This window comes from Delphinus delphis, chromosome 3, assembly GCF_949987515.2.
Source record: "Delphinus delphis chromosome 3, mDelDel1.2, whole genome shotgun sequence".
In the NCBI taxonomy this organism is placed as follows: domain Eukaryota; kingdom Metazoa; phylum Chordata; class Mammalia; order Artiodactyla; family Delphinidae; genus Delphinus; species Delphinus delphis.
In genome coordinates this window covers 131,773,060-131,785,366 of record NC_082685.1, presented here as the reverse complement: position 1 = coordinate 131,785,366, position 12,307 = coordinate 131,773,060, and the positions used below count along the sequence as shown (strand labels likewise).

At 36.5% G+C, this 12,307-nt stretch overlaps 1 protein-coding gene across 6 annotated transcripts in view; it reads right to left on the bottom strand.

The window, feature by feature from the left end:
* ARL15 (ARF like GTPase 15) overlaps positions 1-12,307 on the bottom strand; it is a 407,251-nt gene that overhangs the window by 204,300 nt on the left and 190,644 nt on the right. For 5 of the 6 annotated variants that reach the window (XM_060009498.1, XM_060009495.1, XM_060009496.1 and 2 more), the window contains one exon: positions 9,129-9,337. In XM_060009498.1, the coding sequence (XP_059865481.1) occupies positions 9,129-9,337 (209 nt within the window). Of the gene's footprint in view, positions 1-2,242; positions 3,960-9,128; positions 9,338-12,307 lie in introns of those variants that run through there. The other variant, XM_060009500.1, reaches the window with a different exon arrangement.

Genomic DNA, 12,307 nt, shown 5'->3' with positions numbered 1-12,307 from the left:
GGCAAGGAGAAAATGCCTGTTTCTGAGCAGCAGAGTAGTCTATTCATCTCAACAGATGAAAGCAGGTATCTTTCATTACGTGTTTTTGTTCTTACAGGAGGAAGTCTAAAAATACATGATTTTCATATTTGTGCTACCACAGCCGAGCTTTTCAAAGTCACTGCCAGAAATGGACTGGTTTTCTTACCTGCTTTTTCCATGTTTTAAGTTAAGGATGTCTGCCTCATTATAAACCTTGCTGCTTCCCTAGACTTTCTGTAGTCTGGCTTCGCTGTGATTACTGGTCGAAACCTTTAATTACAGTATATAGTTTGTGCAGCTGCCTGGAAATTGGTCTCAGGGTCAGTGGCTCTTCCCGTTCCCCTCTTTCCATTCTTTTGAAGCAATATTGCTGAACTGGAGGCATTGTTCCAGCTTTTGGCTGTGCTCTGTCTGCTGCACACTATGAATAGCTTTGCAATCACTCTAGCAATTGGTTCTTCAAGTGCCTTTAGGTTGTCAATTGTAATTCATTGGCTCCAGGCACCTTTTCTCTTTTCATTCTCTTGAGGTCTTTTCTTATTTAATTTGCAATAATATTAGGGAATGTCTTCTTCAGACATGTCACTAATGTCTTTCTGATTATGAGGCTTGGTATACATGTGACTTTCATACATCTGCCTGTTAAAATGTTTCACTACTTCCCTTATGTCTGATATGGGATGACAATCTTTGCAGTACCTTGCAAGGAATTTAGCTTAATCTTGAAGTCTTCTTTATAAAGAATAATCTAAAGAATCGCTGTAAAATACTCTCACTGGAGTTAATTTATGTAATTAGTTGTTATTTTTGTAACTTCCCAAAGGCGTAATTTTTCATTTTTGTAATAAGAATTAAGCTCTCATATTTTCTTCCTAGAATCGTGCTCTATTTTTTTAGTACATACAAATTATAAATTTGAGCTCTTATACAACTGAGAAATAGTTAAGAAATAAAGGGTTCTGACTATTTAGAAATCAATGCCTATGTTTTTAGACCCTTTTCAGAAAACCTATCCTCAGACATCTCTGGAGAGATTATATAAAGAAAATATTCAAGCTATTCAAAATGAATTCTGATGGTTCTGCACTAGAGGAAGTTTATTTTTCTTTAGAGAAGAGAATAAACAAACATATCTCTTGATCTATTTAGGAAACAAACAAACAAAAAACCTTTAGTGTATTAAGTCTCAAATCCTTAGTTCTGGATAAGACCCAGCAGATTAACCCCTCTCATTAGTTGCAGCCATCCCAGAGTAACCAAAGGTATTTTTAGGCAGACACTATGTAATAATAATAATGATAATAATTATCATAATGATAATAACTAACACTTATTGTGCTTTTTATCTTCAAAGCACCTTACTGGCATTAACTATGAGTCTATTTTGAAATAAATTTAACTCGACAAATGTTTTATTAACTTTGTAAGCTCTGGAATGTGTAGTAACTGAGTTTCTTTGCAAATGAAATAAATAAATAAAACTAAGAACCAAGGAAATGATTCTGGAAACTTTTGCCTCAGAATCATTTGTTGCCTTTGCTGAATGAGAGTTAATCAAATACTTATTTTTACAAACTACAAAATTGAAATACAGATATAAAGGGTGAAGTTCACCAGTACAACCAATCAAATACATATTGCTTCAAATAACGAAGAATTAAAATAATATTGTTTGGATAAAATCAAACTCTAACTGTATTAGTTATGGTTCATTATTGTAAAATATTTATAGAAGAAAAACTGTTAAATGTAAGAATTTTAAAAATCCTTCTAAGTTTCACAAATGTAACAAATACTTTTATTAATTTACACAGCTAAATTTGTTTTTATTAACTTGAATACATTGCTTTAAAATCATCTCAATTATGTTCCCATAGAGTTTCACCATGTATCATACCAGCCTCCACATGAGAAATATAAACAGTAAAAGACAGTCTGTGATGCTAGCAAGTGAACTAAGCTCTATGTGGTTAAAAGACAGGCAATTAATAAAAACATATTAAAATAATATTATTCAGGCAGGATGTCCTCACTTCTTATGAGGGACTTGGGAAGAAAACAGTAACCTGTTGTAAGCAAAGTCCTCAAGTGAACAAATATAAATACATAAAAAGACATTAAAACAAACTTTTGTAAATATGGTAGTTAACAGATTGAAGCTTTTAAACACTATTAACATGGTTGGAGTGGTGAGGTTTCATAGAAGATGTGGCTCGTGAGCAATATTCAAAGGTCAGGGTTTGATGCAGAGGAAAAGGAAAATTTTTATATTCAAGGATGGAAATAGATGACTCATACTGAGTAAAAGGAGAGTAGGGAAATCTAGACAAAGCTGATGGCATTAAGCCAACAGGGAAGCACATACAGAAAGACTCAGAGGTAGTGCTCATTCAAACAACATATAGTGAGCACAGAGACATAAACCAACAAGAACTCCTGTCCGGCAAGTAGCTTGCAATCTTGAAGGGTAGACAGAAAAGTTAATAGGCAATTAATTCTAATCTTTATGATTAGGATAAGACCAGGATGCCTTGGGAAGTCACAAGGAGGGCATCTATCTCAGTCATTGGTATCCAGGAAAACTTGTTGCGACACATAAGCTTTAGGTGGTTTTCCTACGGTAACAGGAATAGTGAGTAGATGAAATGACAGAGAAAAGAAAAGGGAATTCAATTCTCAAGCACATTAACCTGTTAAATCTGTGGTGTTTCATTTGCTTCTAGCAGGAATTAGAAGATAACACTGATTTTTAATATGGGTATTGTGAAAAACAGAAAGGAAGTCTGTTCTTTCTGGTCTGTGTTGGGGGATAGGAAGGAAGGGAGGAAGGGAGGAGATGTGGGAATGTAAGCAACCAGGGAATTCTGAAAAGTACTACAGGTGAGAGAGCTGGGCACTAAACTGTCTGGAGGAGGAAAGTAAGAATTGGAAGAAGTTCCAAAACTTGCCAGCTTTACAGAAAATGAAGATATGCATGTGACTGAATAAAGGAAGAAAGTGGAAAGAAATGGGGGTTTTATAAAAGAACATAATGAATTCGTTTTGCATATACACTTTATATTTTTAAATGTATTACTTTGTTATCCCACCTAAACAATTTTCTTGATAGAAGGGACCTTTCTTATGTAACATATTTGTTAATGGGAATTTCTTTAGTTTTCAGTGGGCAGGGCATATTCTCATCATATTGCCTGGTGGATGCAAGAAACACAGGTATACAGGGCTCCCTAGAATGGTGAGATCAAGATGACTAGATTTAGAATCAATGAAATCAAATATGCAAATTAATTTTTTTTCAAGGAATGCATATAAAAAGAAAAAACACATCAAAATACAAAAAGGGACTTCCTGGTGGCACAGTGGTTAAGAATCTGCCTGCCAATGCAGGAGACATGGGTTCGAGCCCTGGTCCAGGAAGATCCCACATGCCGCAGAGCAACTAAGCCCGTGTACCACAACTATCGAGCCCGTACTCTAGGGCCCACGAGCCACAACTACTGAGCTCGCGTGCCACAACTACTGAAGCCCACGCACCTAGAGCCCATGCTCCGCAACAAGAGATGCCACTGCAATGAGAAGCCCACGCACCACAACGAAGAGTAGCCTCTGCTCACCTCAACTAGAGAAAGCCAGCACGTAGCAACGAAGACCCAACGCAGCCATAAATAAATAAACAAACAAACAAATAAGTAAATAAATAAATAAATTTATTTTTTTAATTACAATAAATAAAATATTCTGGCTGTTTCAAGTAGTCTCTAAAAGTTGCTCTATAATAATGACACTTTTGTAATTAACTACTGAAATGATTGCGATTTCAGCTTCTCTTGCAAGTGAGTAAATAGTTTCAAGAGATCACTGAGTCATTCAATGGAAAACTAACTTCCAAACGCTCTCATTGTTTCCCCAAGATTAAACTGTAACAGAATGGAGTACATCTGTAAGGAATGGACAAAAAATAAGTTGTATCTCTTATATCACTTTAGGATAAGTGTACATCCTATAAGGGAGTTTTCAAACTGCTCACACAATGGGTATGTACACTGTTCATACCTATTTCAATACTGAAATCGAATCAGTATTCTAAAATGCTGCCAAGAAGCAGGTCAAGATATTTGGAAGACTCTTAAGATTTAAAGTATACGACACTTTACAATGACTATACCACACACGCGCACAAACACACTCATTTCTCTCCATATACAGAAAGTAATATTAAATTACGCTGAGATTTTATGTGATTTAAACACTGCTTTGCACTTCTAATAAAAGATTTGTCATGTAAAATCAGAGATGATATTCATTACTTCATAGAACTACCAGAAAAGAACAGCTCTCCTGTCAAGCAGTGTAAATATAGAAATTTTAAACTAGTGGATTATTTACAGACAAACAGTGTCCAAAAATTTCAATCTTGCAAAACTCTCTTTGGCCCTTTGTAGGAAAGGGGAAAAGTACACGACGTAGAAATAATTATCTATAAACAAGAAGTAATTGTATTTAAATGTACTAGTTAAACAACATAAAACATATATTAGCACTCTCTTCCAGAAAATGTCTAGACTAAGAAGTGAGAACTAGATAAACTATTCATGACATGGTGAATACTGAAAGTACTATTCAAAAAACATGAATATTGATAATCAAAACAAAACATGGTCTAAAAAAGTAATGTTTATATCATGACAGAAATACAAATACTCTTCTATTCTTCTCAACTAGAACACCAATTCTACGTACATCACAATAACGAACTAAATTACAATTGAGCAACAACTGAGAAATGCCTGATTACAAATCTCAACTTTAATGCTGACATCCTAATTTACAAGCTGGATTTTCCTATGCTACAATGAATGAGCCATGGAACCAAATAGTGTCATCTGACCTTATAATTCTACTTCAAAATTCTGTTTCACAGTTTTCATCCTTTTTTACATTTTTTAAATTGAAGTACAGTTGATTTACAATGTTGTGTTAGCTTTCATATTCCTTAATATTGGCTTTAATATAAAATATTCAAGTTAACTCAATATTTTTGATGTATTATTTCTGAAAAAGTTAAATACTTTTGGATTAAGGAGATGAATGAATATCAAATCAGATTAGATTGCTGAAAGGATAAACTATTTCTTTCATGTTGACAAAATGTGTTATTTTCTAAGACACGGTAATGCCCAATAAAATGAGAATAAGATTTGAAAAAGCTAGGAGGTAAAAGAATCGCAATCAGCAACTGTGTCGAGGGAAAACAGGATTACTTTTATTGGCTACTCTATCAACTTAACTTCTCATAAAATCCTCCTGATCTATTAAATAACTTCAGAACTGAAGTATGCTCTCCTATGGGAGCTGTAAAACAAATTAGATACAATTACAATTCAATACAAATAAAAAACCAATCTATTTACCCTTAAGAGGATTCTCGTTTTAGAAAGCTTTATCATTTATATTAGACCAGAATTTTCCCTAATGAATCAAGTGGGTCACTTGACATAATTATAGATTTTCATATTATGTTTTCTACAGAGGAAAATAGTTGATATGAGTAAATTCTGGAAAACTGTGGTAACTACACCTCCCTAAAGTGAATACAACAAACATCTGTTGCAAGAACTGCTTGGCTTTCAGACAGTATGTAAAGGGTGTTCTTTTTCCCAGTGTTCTGTTATTACAAAAAAAAAAAAAGCTTATTTGTTAAAAAAACATGTTTCTACTATTGAGTCTCAAGGCATAAAATCTTAAAATTCTGGTAAGTTAAACACAGGTCATTGCCAGGTAGGTATATCACAGAAAGGGAAACTATGCAATGCACAAGACTCCACTTGCTTTCTAAAAGGGCAACAAAATAATTGGGCATGTTGCCCTCTGTCAGTGGGTTACATAGCAATTTTAACCATTGTTCCTATCTTAACTTACTTCTCAACACAAACCTAGCAAAACTCACATCATAGAGGAGGGAACTAAATACATAACTTCCTGATGATTTTCATCCTCTGTTGGAATCCAAGTGATAATTCAGCTTTCTCCTTTGGATTTCACCGGCTCCTACCAGCTTCTAAGCTCAGTGGTAACCTGATATCCTCATTAAATGATAAATGAATTCTTAAAGTTTTACTCCAGTGACAGGATAAATAATTGCAAAATTTCTGCATAATGCATTAAGCACAAAATGTAATAATTTCAATAGGAGGAGGGGAAGAATCAACAAGCCTCTATGCCTCGTCTTTTCTTAACTGCATCAAAGAATTGTTCTGTGCTTCTTGGTAAACTGAATGCATTTTCCCTGATTCTGAAAGAACAGAATTTTACCTACAATTCACAGGTATTCTGCAGAGTAAAACACCATCTTTTTAGTATTTGGAAATTCCACAAAGTGCACACAAATGAGCAGGTACAAATGAATAAAAATGTTTATAAGCAACAGAGCAGCGCACAGCACGTAATAATACCTTTAGGATCAGGAAAGAAAGTAATAAACAGATGACGACTTCTCAACATATTTCAAGTAACACGTAACTTTGCTCACTTCTCAATCTTCTATCTCCTCTTCTACTCGTGCCTACTCCCAACCATTCTGAGGTTATTATTTATAAAAAAGTTTAAGATTCCATTTTTAGGCTAACAATAAGGTATAAACATTCCTAGGAGTACTGCAGCAAAGCACCATAATAACTACACTGAGAAACCTCTGCTGTTCAAGGAATGGGGAAAATAGGAAGCTTCCATTTCTTTCTCTCCCAAATCCAAAGTAAGTTTAAGTACTTCATTATGTTTCGATAAGTTCAAGATCTACAACGGAATTTGTTCATGGATTCAATTAGGGCAGTCTAAAATGTTAACATGCACCTGGCCTAGTACGTGTTTATATAATCATAGGGAAAATGCTTTACATAGAGCAGTCCTCAAAATGGTATTTGCAAATTCCATCACAAGTCAAAATTTTGAGGAAAGTTCATTTAAAATGGATATGAGTAAAAAGGAAAAGTCAAAGTCACATATGTTCCAGTATATACAAGTTTAGAATAATTTTCAAAGTATATCTATGATTACTCTACATTCACAACTTCTTCTTACTAAAAGATGAATCACAAAAAGATAGTTGCCCTTTTCCTAGGAGAGACAGCCAGCCAACACCCACATGGCACACTCCAAAGCAATCAATTGTTAAAAGCTTCCTTTACTCAATGTAGCAGTCTTTAATTCCTACGGAGGATTACCATGGGTCATATATTAGGTTTAAAGAACACATTAGTTTCTTTTTTTGATGTCTATGGAAACATATAAAAAGTTTCTTAAATTAAAAAGCAAAAAAAAAAAAATATATTTTCCACAATGAATCTCAGAATACTAATGCATTTTCAGCAAAGCACCTTATAAACATAAACTAATCTAACATTCATAACTACCCATCATTATACACTATTATATCCACTTTACAGACAGAAAAACTGGTGCTAAGAAGTTAAAAGATGTACCTGAGGTCTTAAGAACAGATCAGGAAGACACCCAATTACAACGCTGAAGATCTGCACATTGATGACTGTCTAAATAGATTTGTATTACTCTTTTTATCTTAATCACTTAATGTTATCCATAAGGTATTTCACAAAATCTACAAAGGAAAAAGGTGCTAACTACTTAATTCTGAGTGAGGCAACGAAATATACACATAAGCTCTAAAGCTCTATTTAATAAGAAATCCCTGTCTTCTTTACTACTTTTCTAAAATAAATGACAATTCTCTAGATACAGTACCTCCTACACTTCAAATTAATCCCACTCACTCTTCATTTTAAAAAAGTCACATTATTCCCATTTTACAGGTGAGAAGACAGGCACAGGGACAAAGCTATTTGCCCATGGGTCCCACACAAAGTGGGAGAGAGTCTGGAGTTAGAACATGTTATGTCCTGGGCTCCCCATCCATTTTCAGACTAAAGGGCAATGTGGTTTCTATTATTCCGAAGTCACTAAAAGAAGCACACAAGCTATCTACCTTACGTTTGGTAGTGTATATATGTCCATGCCTCTCTCTCGCTTTGTCACAACTTTGTCACTACCAAATGTAAGGTAGATAGCTAATGGGAAGCAGCTGCATAGCACAGGGAGATCAGCTCGGTGCTCTGTGACCACCTAGAGGGGTGGGATAGGGAGGGTGGGAGGGAGGGAGACGCAAGAGGGAAGAGATATGGGAACATATGTATATGTATAACTGATTCACTTTGTTATAAAGCAGAAACTAACACACCATTGTAAAGCAATTATACTCCAATAAAGATGTAAAAAAAAAAAAAAGAAGCACACAATTTTTGAAGGGGGGGTGCGTGGGGGAAGTAATGGAACATATCCTGAAAGTTACAGGTGTAAAGGAATACATCAAAAGTTTTGATTTCACTATTCTTAAGGTTAACATTCACTATAATTTAAGTTTTGAAAGCTATTCACATATCTTATTACTTTAGTACCATGAATCAGAAACTCTGCTGAGACACTGATTATCTGCCCAGAATTAGTCTCATGCTTTTATAGGAAAGATACAAGCTAAGAAATGAAATTAAATATGGAAGATAAAGAATGGGTCCATACTAAAAGGTATTTGCTGGCATGGAACTTGCAAGATAAGACATCACTTTTCAGCCTGGCTGATTACAGAATAGGACCCATTGCTTCTCGTCCACAGTGAGCATTTCAGAGAGACAAGAACACGACATTTGAGGGCAAGTGATGCATGGTAATACGCACGACGCATTCCTTGAAAAGAAGAATGAACTAAGTAAGCTGTCGAGGTAAAAAAAAAAAAAATGTTAAATGACCAGGCCTTTAGCCCTTTAAAACAGATGAGAAATATATTCCTAGAAATCCTTTAACTTTTGCTAAACAGTTAAAAAAAAAAATCTATGGTCTCCAAGTGGGGTTTATGGGTGTGAATAATAATTTTTATCAGATTGATATAGGCTTTCTGTTTTCTAAAAAAACTTAGGTTTCATGTTGCAAAACAGTATAACCAGCATATCTCCAACTACAGGAATCTTTTCAGACTCCAACATGGCAGCAAAAGTCAACAAACAAGACAGACAAAGAGCTGTTGCCTTAATGAGACATACCTCTTGTACTGATCGAGCGGCTGGCTTGTCTTGATGATTGGCCAATATTAAAAACGGTAAAGTGCATAACTGTGGGTGCTGAAGAGCTGAGTGCAGTTCATTTCTAGCAGTCTCTAAATCATCTTCTGAAGAGGCACTGTCTAATACAAATATTACCCCTTGAGATCCTTGGTAGTAGCGGCTCCAGTATTTCCGGATATTATCAGCCCCTGTCAAAAACAAAACAAATTCTCTTTTTAAAAACAGCTTTCAGCAACTGAAAAAAGTTCCCAACAGTAATTTCCTATTGGAAACCAATGCGGCTTTAAAAATTAAGTGCGGGGCTTCCCTGGTGGCGCAGTGGTTGAGAGTCCACCTGCCGATGCAGGGGACACGGGTTTGTGCCCCGGTCCGGGAAGATCCCACATGCCGCGGAGCGGCTGGGCCCGTGAACCATGGCCACTGAGCCTGCGCGTCCGGAGCCTGTGCTCCGCCACGAGAGAGGCCACAACAGTGAGAGGCCCGCCTACCGCAAAAACAAAACAAAACAACAACAAAAAAATTAAGTGCGGAGATCACAGATGATGAGAACAAAGGCATTAGAGCCAATGGGTGGATATGGCCTTGAAGGAGAACACTAAAGTTTAAGAGTCATTCTTCATGCCTTTCTTATCAAAATATGGAAGAAAGAATCAGGATAAGTACTTCTTAGACTTAAACACAAAAGAATGTTTTCAGATTTTGCTTAATAGTCCTGAAAAACTACCCTCTCTATAGACTGAGTTTGAGCCTAACTCAGGGAGCAGAATAACCAAGCTGTTCACCAAGGGTTCTCTCCATACCATTAACATTATCTTGTTGACATTTTCTGAGAACTGCTTACACTGATCAGGCCAGCCTTCTTTCATTTATCCAGAAAGTTAAAACTATTAGCACAATACCTTTATGTGTCAAAGTGCTAAAGTCTGTAATGATGTGCAATCTTGGTCTTTGGTACATCTGCATAACACCATTTGGCAATGAGCACACCTCATGGCCTCAGTCTGATGGGATGTTCATACAAAAAGATATTGAGATGCTCTTCAGCCAGGGCCAAGTCTTATTCCTTGTCATATTTCCAATATCTAGCATAATGTACAACTCAAAGTTTGATACAGGAATGAGGAAAATGAGGGAAGGAGGAAATGAAATTATACACTAATTAGGCTTCCAACTCTGAGGAAACTGGGGCTAAGAGAGGTGAAGTGACTAAGCTCCATTCATGTGTATAGCAAATCACAAACTTGAGATCTGTGTCTGAGTTAGTAGGCAACTTGCCCAGGGAGGGCATGGGTATTTCCCATCACATCATGATGAATACTTCCTTTTCTCTGATTCATGAATAGCATGGGCAATTTTTGTGCATATGTGTGTATTGCGGGGGGGGGGGGAACTTATATAACCAATACAAGTTATTGGTTACATAACAAAAATTAGATATCAAGGAATTTCACCAATTTAGGGCATATAATCAAGTTCTGGCCACTCAATAACTATATTTTAGGCATCTCTTGAACATCTAGCTCCTGTGGTAGATATACTGTGCTGAGTGTTAGGGATTCAGAGTAGAGACTGGAGTTGGTGTGCCAATTGTGTGTCTCTTCCCAACACTGTTCAGTGACATCATTTTGGTAGCTTGAAAATGGACAGGGTAGGAGTATTTTTCACCAAGAAAAATCAGCAAAAGCTATCTGTCAGGTCTTTTCTTCCCCTGGAGAGTCAATATACCACTAGATGACACTGAGAAGCTCATGTTTTTTCTGGGAGAAATAGAATAAAAAACAAAGATTATAATAAAGAGTAATAAAGCACTGTGATAAAGGAACTTATTAGGGTTCTCTGGGAACAAAGGATGAGACATCTTATCCAGACTGGGCAAGTCTCTTACAAGAGTAATATAAACCAAACAACTACCATTTATTAAGAACTTCTACATTCCAGGCACAGAGCTAAGTATTTTCAAAAAAAAAAAATAGCTCATACAATTCTTACAACAATCCTAAGAGGAAGGTGTAATTGACTCAGGCTTTGAAACTTATTTTGAGATGCTAAAATCTGGGGTATTCATCAAAATACTGTGAGAAATAACCAGGGACATAATAAGAACAAGGGCATTTGATGTTGAGCAACCGAAAATATGTAAAGACAGGGGATATGAGCGGGGTTAATGCCTATCAGGCAGGGTCCAACCAAGAAAACAAAACAAAGAGAGGAAATTTAAGCCAGAGATTATTTAATATAGGGAATTAGTTGCATAAGTGATGGTGGAACTAAGAAAACAATAGGGGCACTGAAATTAGCAACATTAGGTCAGGTACCCTACATGCAGAGCCTGAGACGGCATTTCTTAAACACCTGAGTATAGACAGAGTGCTGTCAGGAGAAACAAGAGTGAAAGAAGCAAGCCAGAATGGGGGAAGGAGCTACACGAAGATATGGTTTCAGAAATCTAGCCTCAGTCTGATCCAATGAGCAGTTCTAGAATGTGGACTGAACCACGGAATTTGCCCCATCCAAAAGGCAAGGGGGCTGGGCTGTTACACCCCTGAACAGTCATTGGCTCTGAGCCACCCCTGGGGAACAGGAGAGGGGGCTGGGGCATGATCTCATAATCTCCCCAACATACTTGGTTGAGGCAATTACTGTCAGCCAAGGGCAGGCCTCTGGAGAAGGGTACAGGTGTGAGTCATTAGCAGCCAATACCCGCAGCAGCTGGGAGATGGATGCACTGGCCCAGTAAAGGAGATCTGGGTAGGGTACCAACAACATCTGCTACAGGCTACATCCAGACATTATCCATATGGGAGAGAAACATCCATAAGCTTGAAGAACAAAAGTAGGGACAGTGTTACCTGGTGGTAAATGTTTAAAATAACAAAAATGCTGTGCGCACATGTATCCATACACAAGCTTTTTATACATCTGACCTACATAAAGGACGTGTAGCACACAATTTTCATATAATAAGAATAGATGCAACATGCTTTATCATAAATTCTATAGACCTCATTAGTGCTCACAGAATGCTTTCATTGATTTCGCCAAACTTCTGTATCCATAGCCAACCAGCAGTTGAGGTTGACCAACTCCAGTTCTGAAATAAATGTTGGTTGTGCTAAGTGTTTACATGTATTAAGTCACTGGCCCATGACAGTCTTATG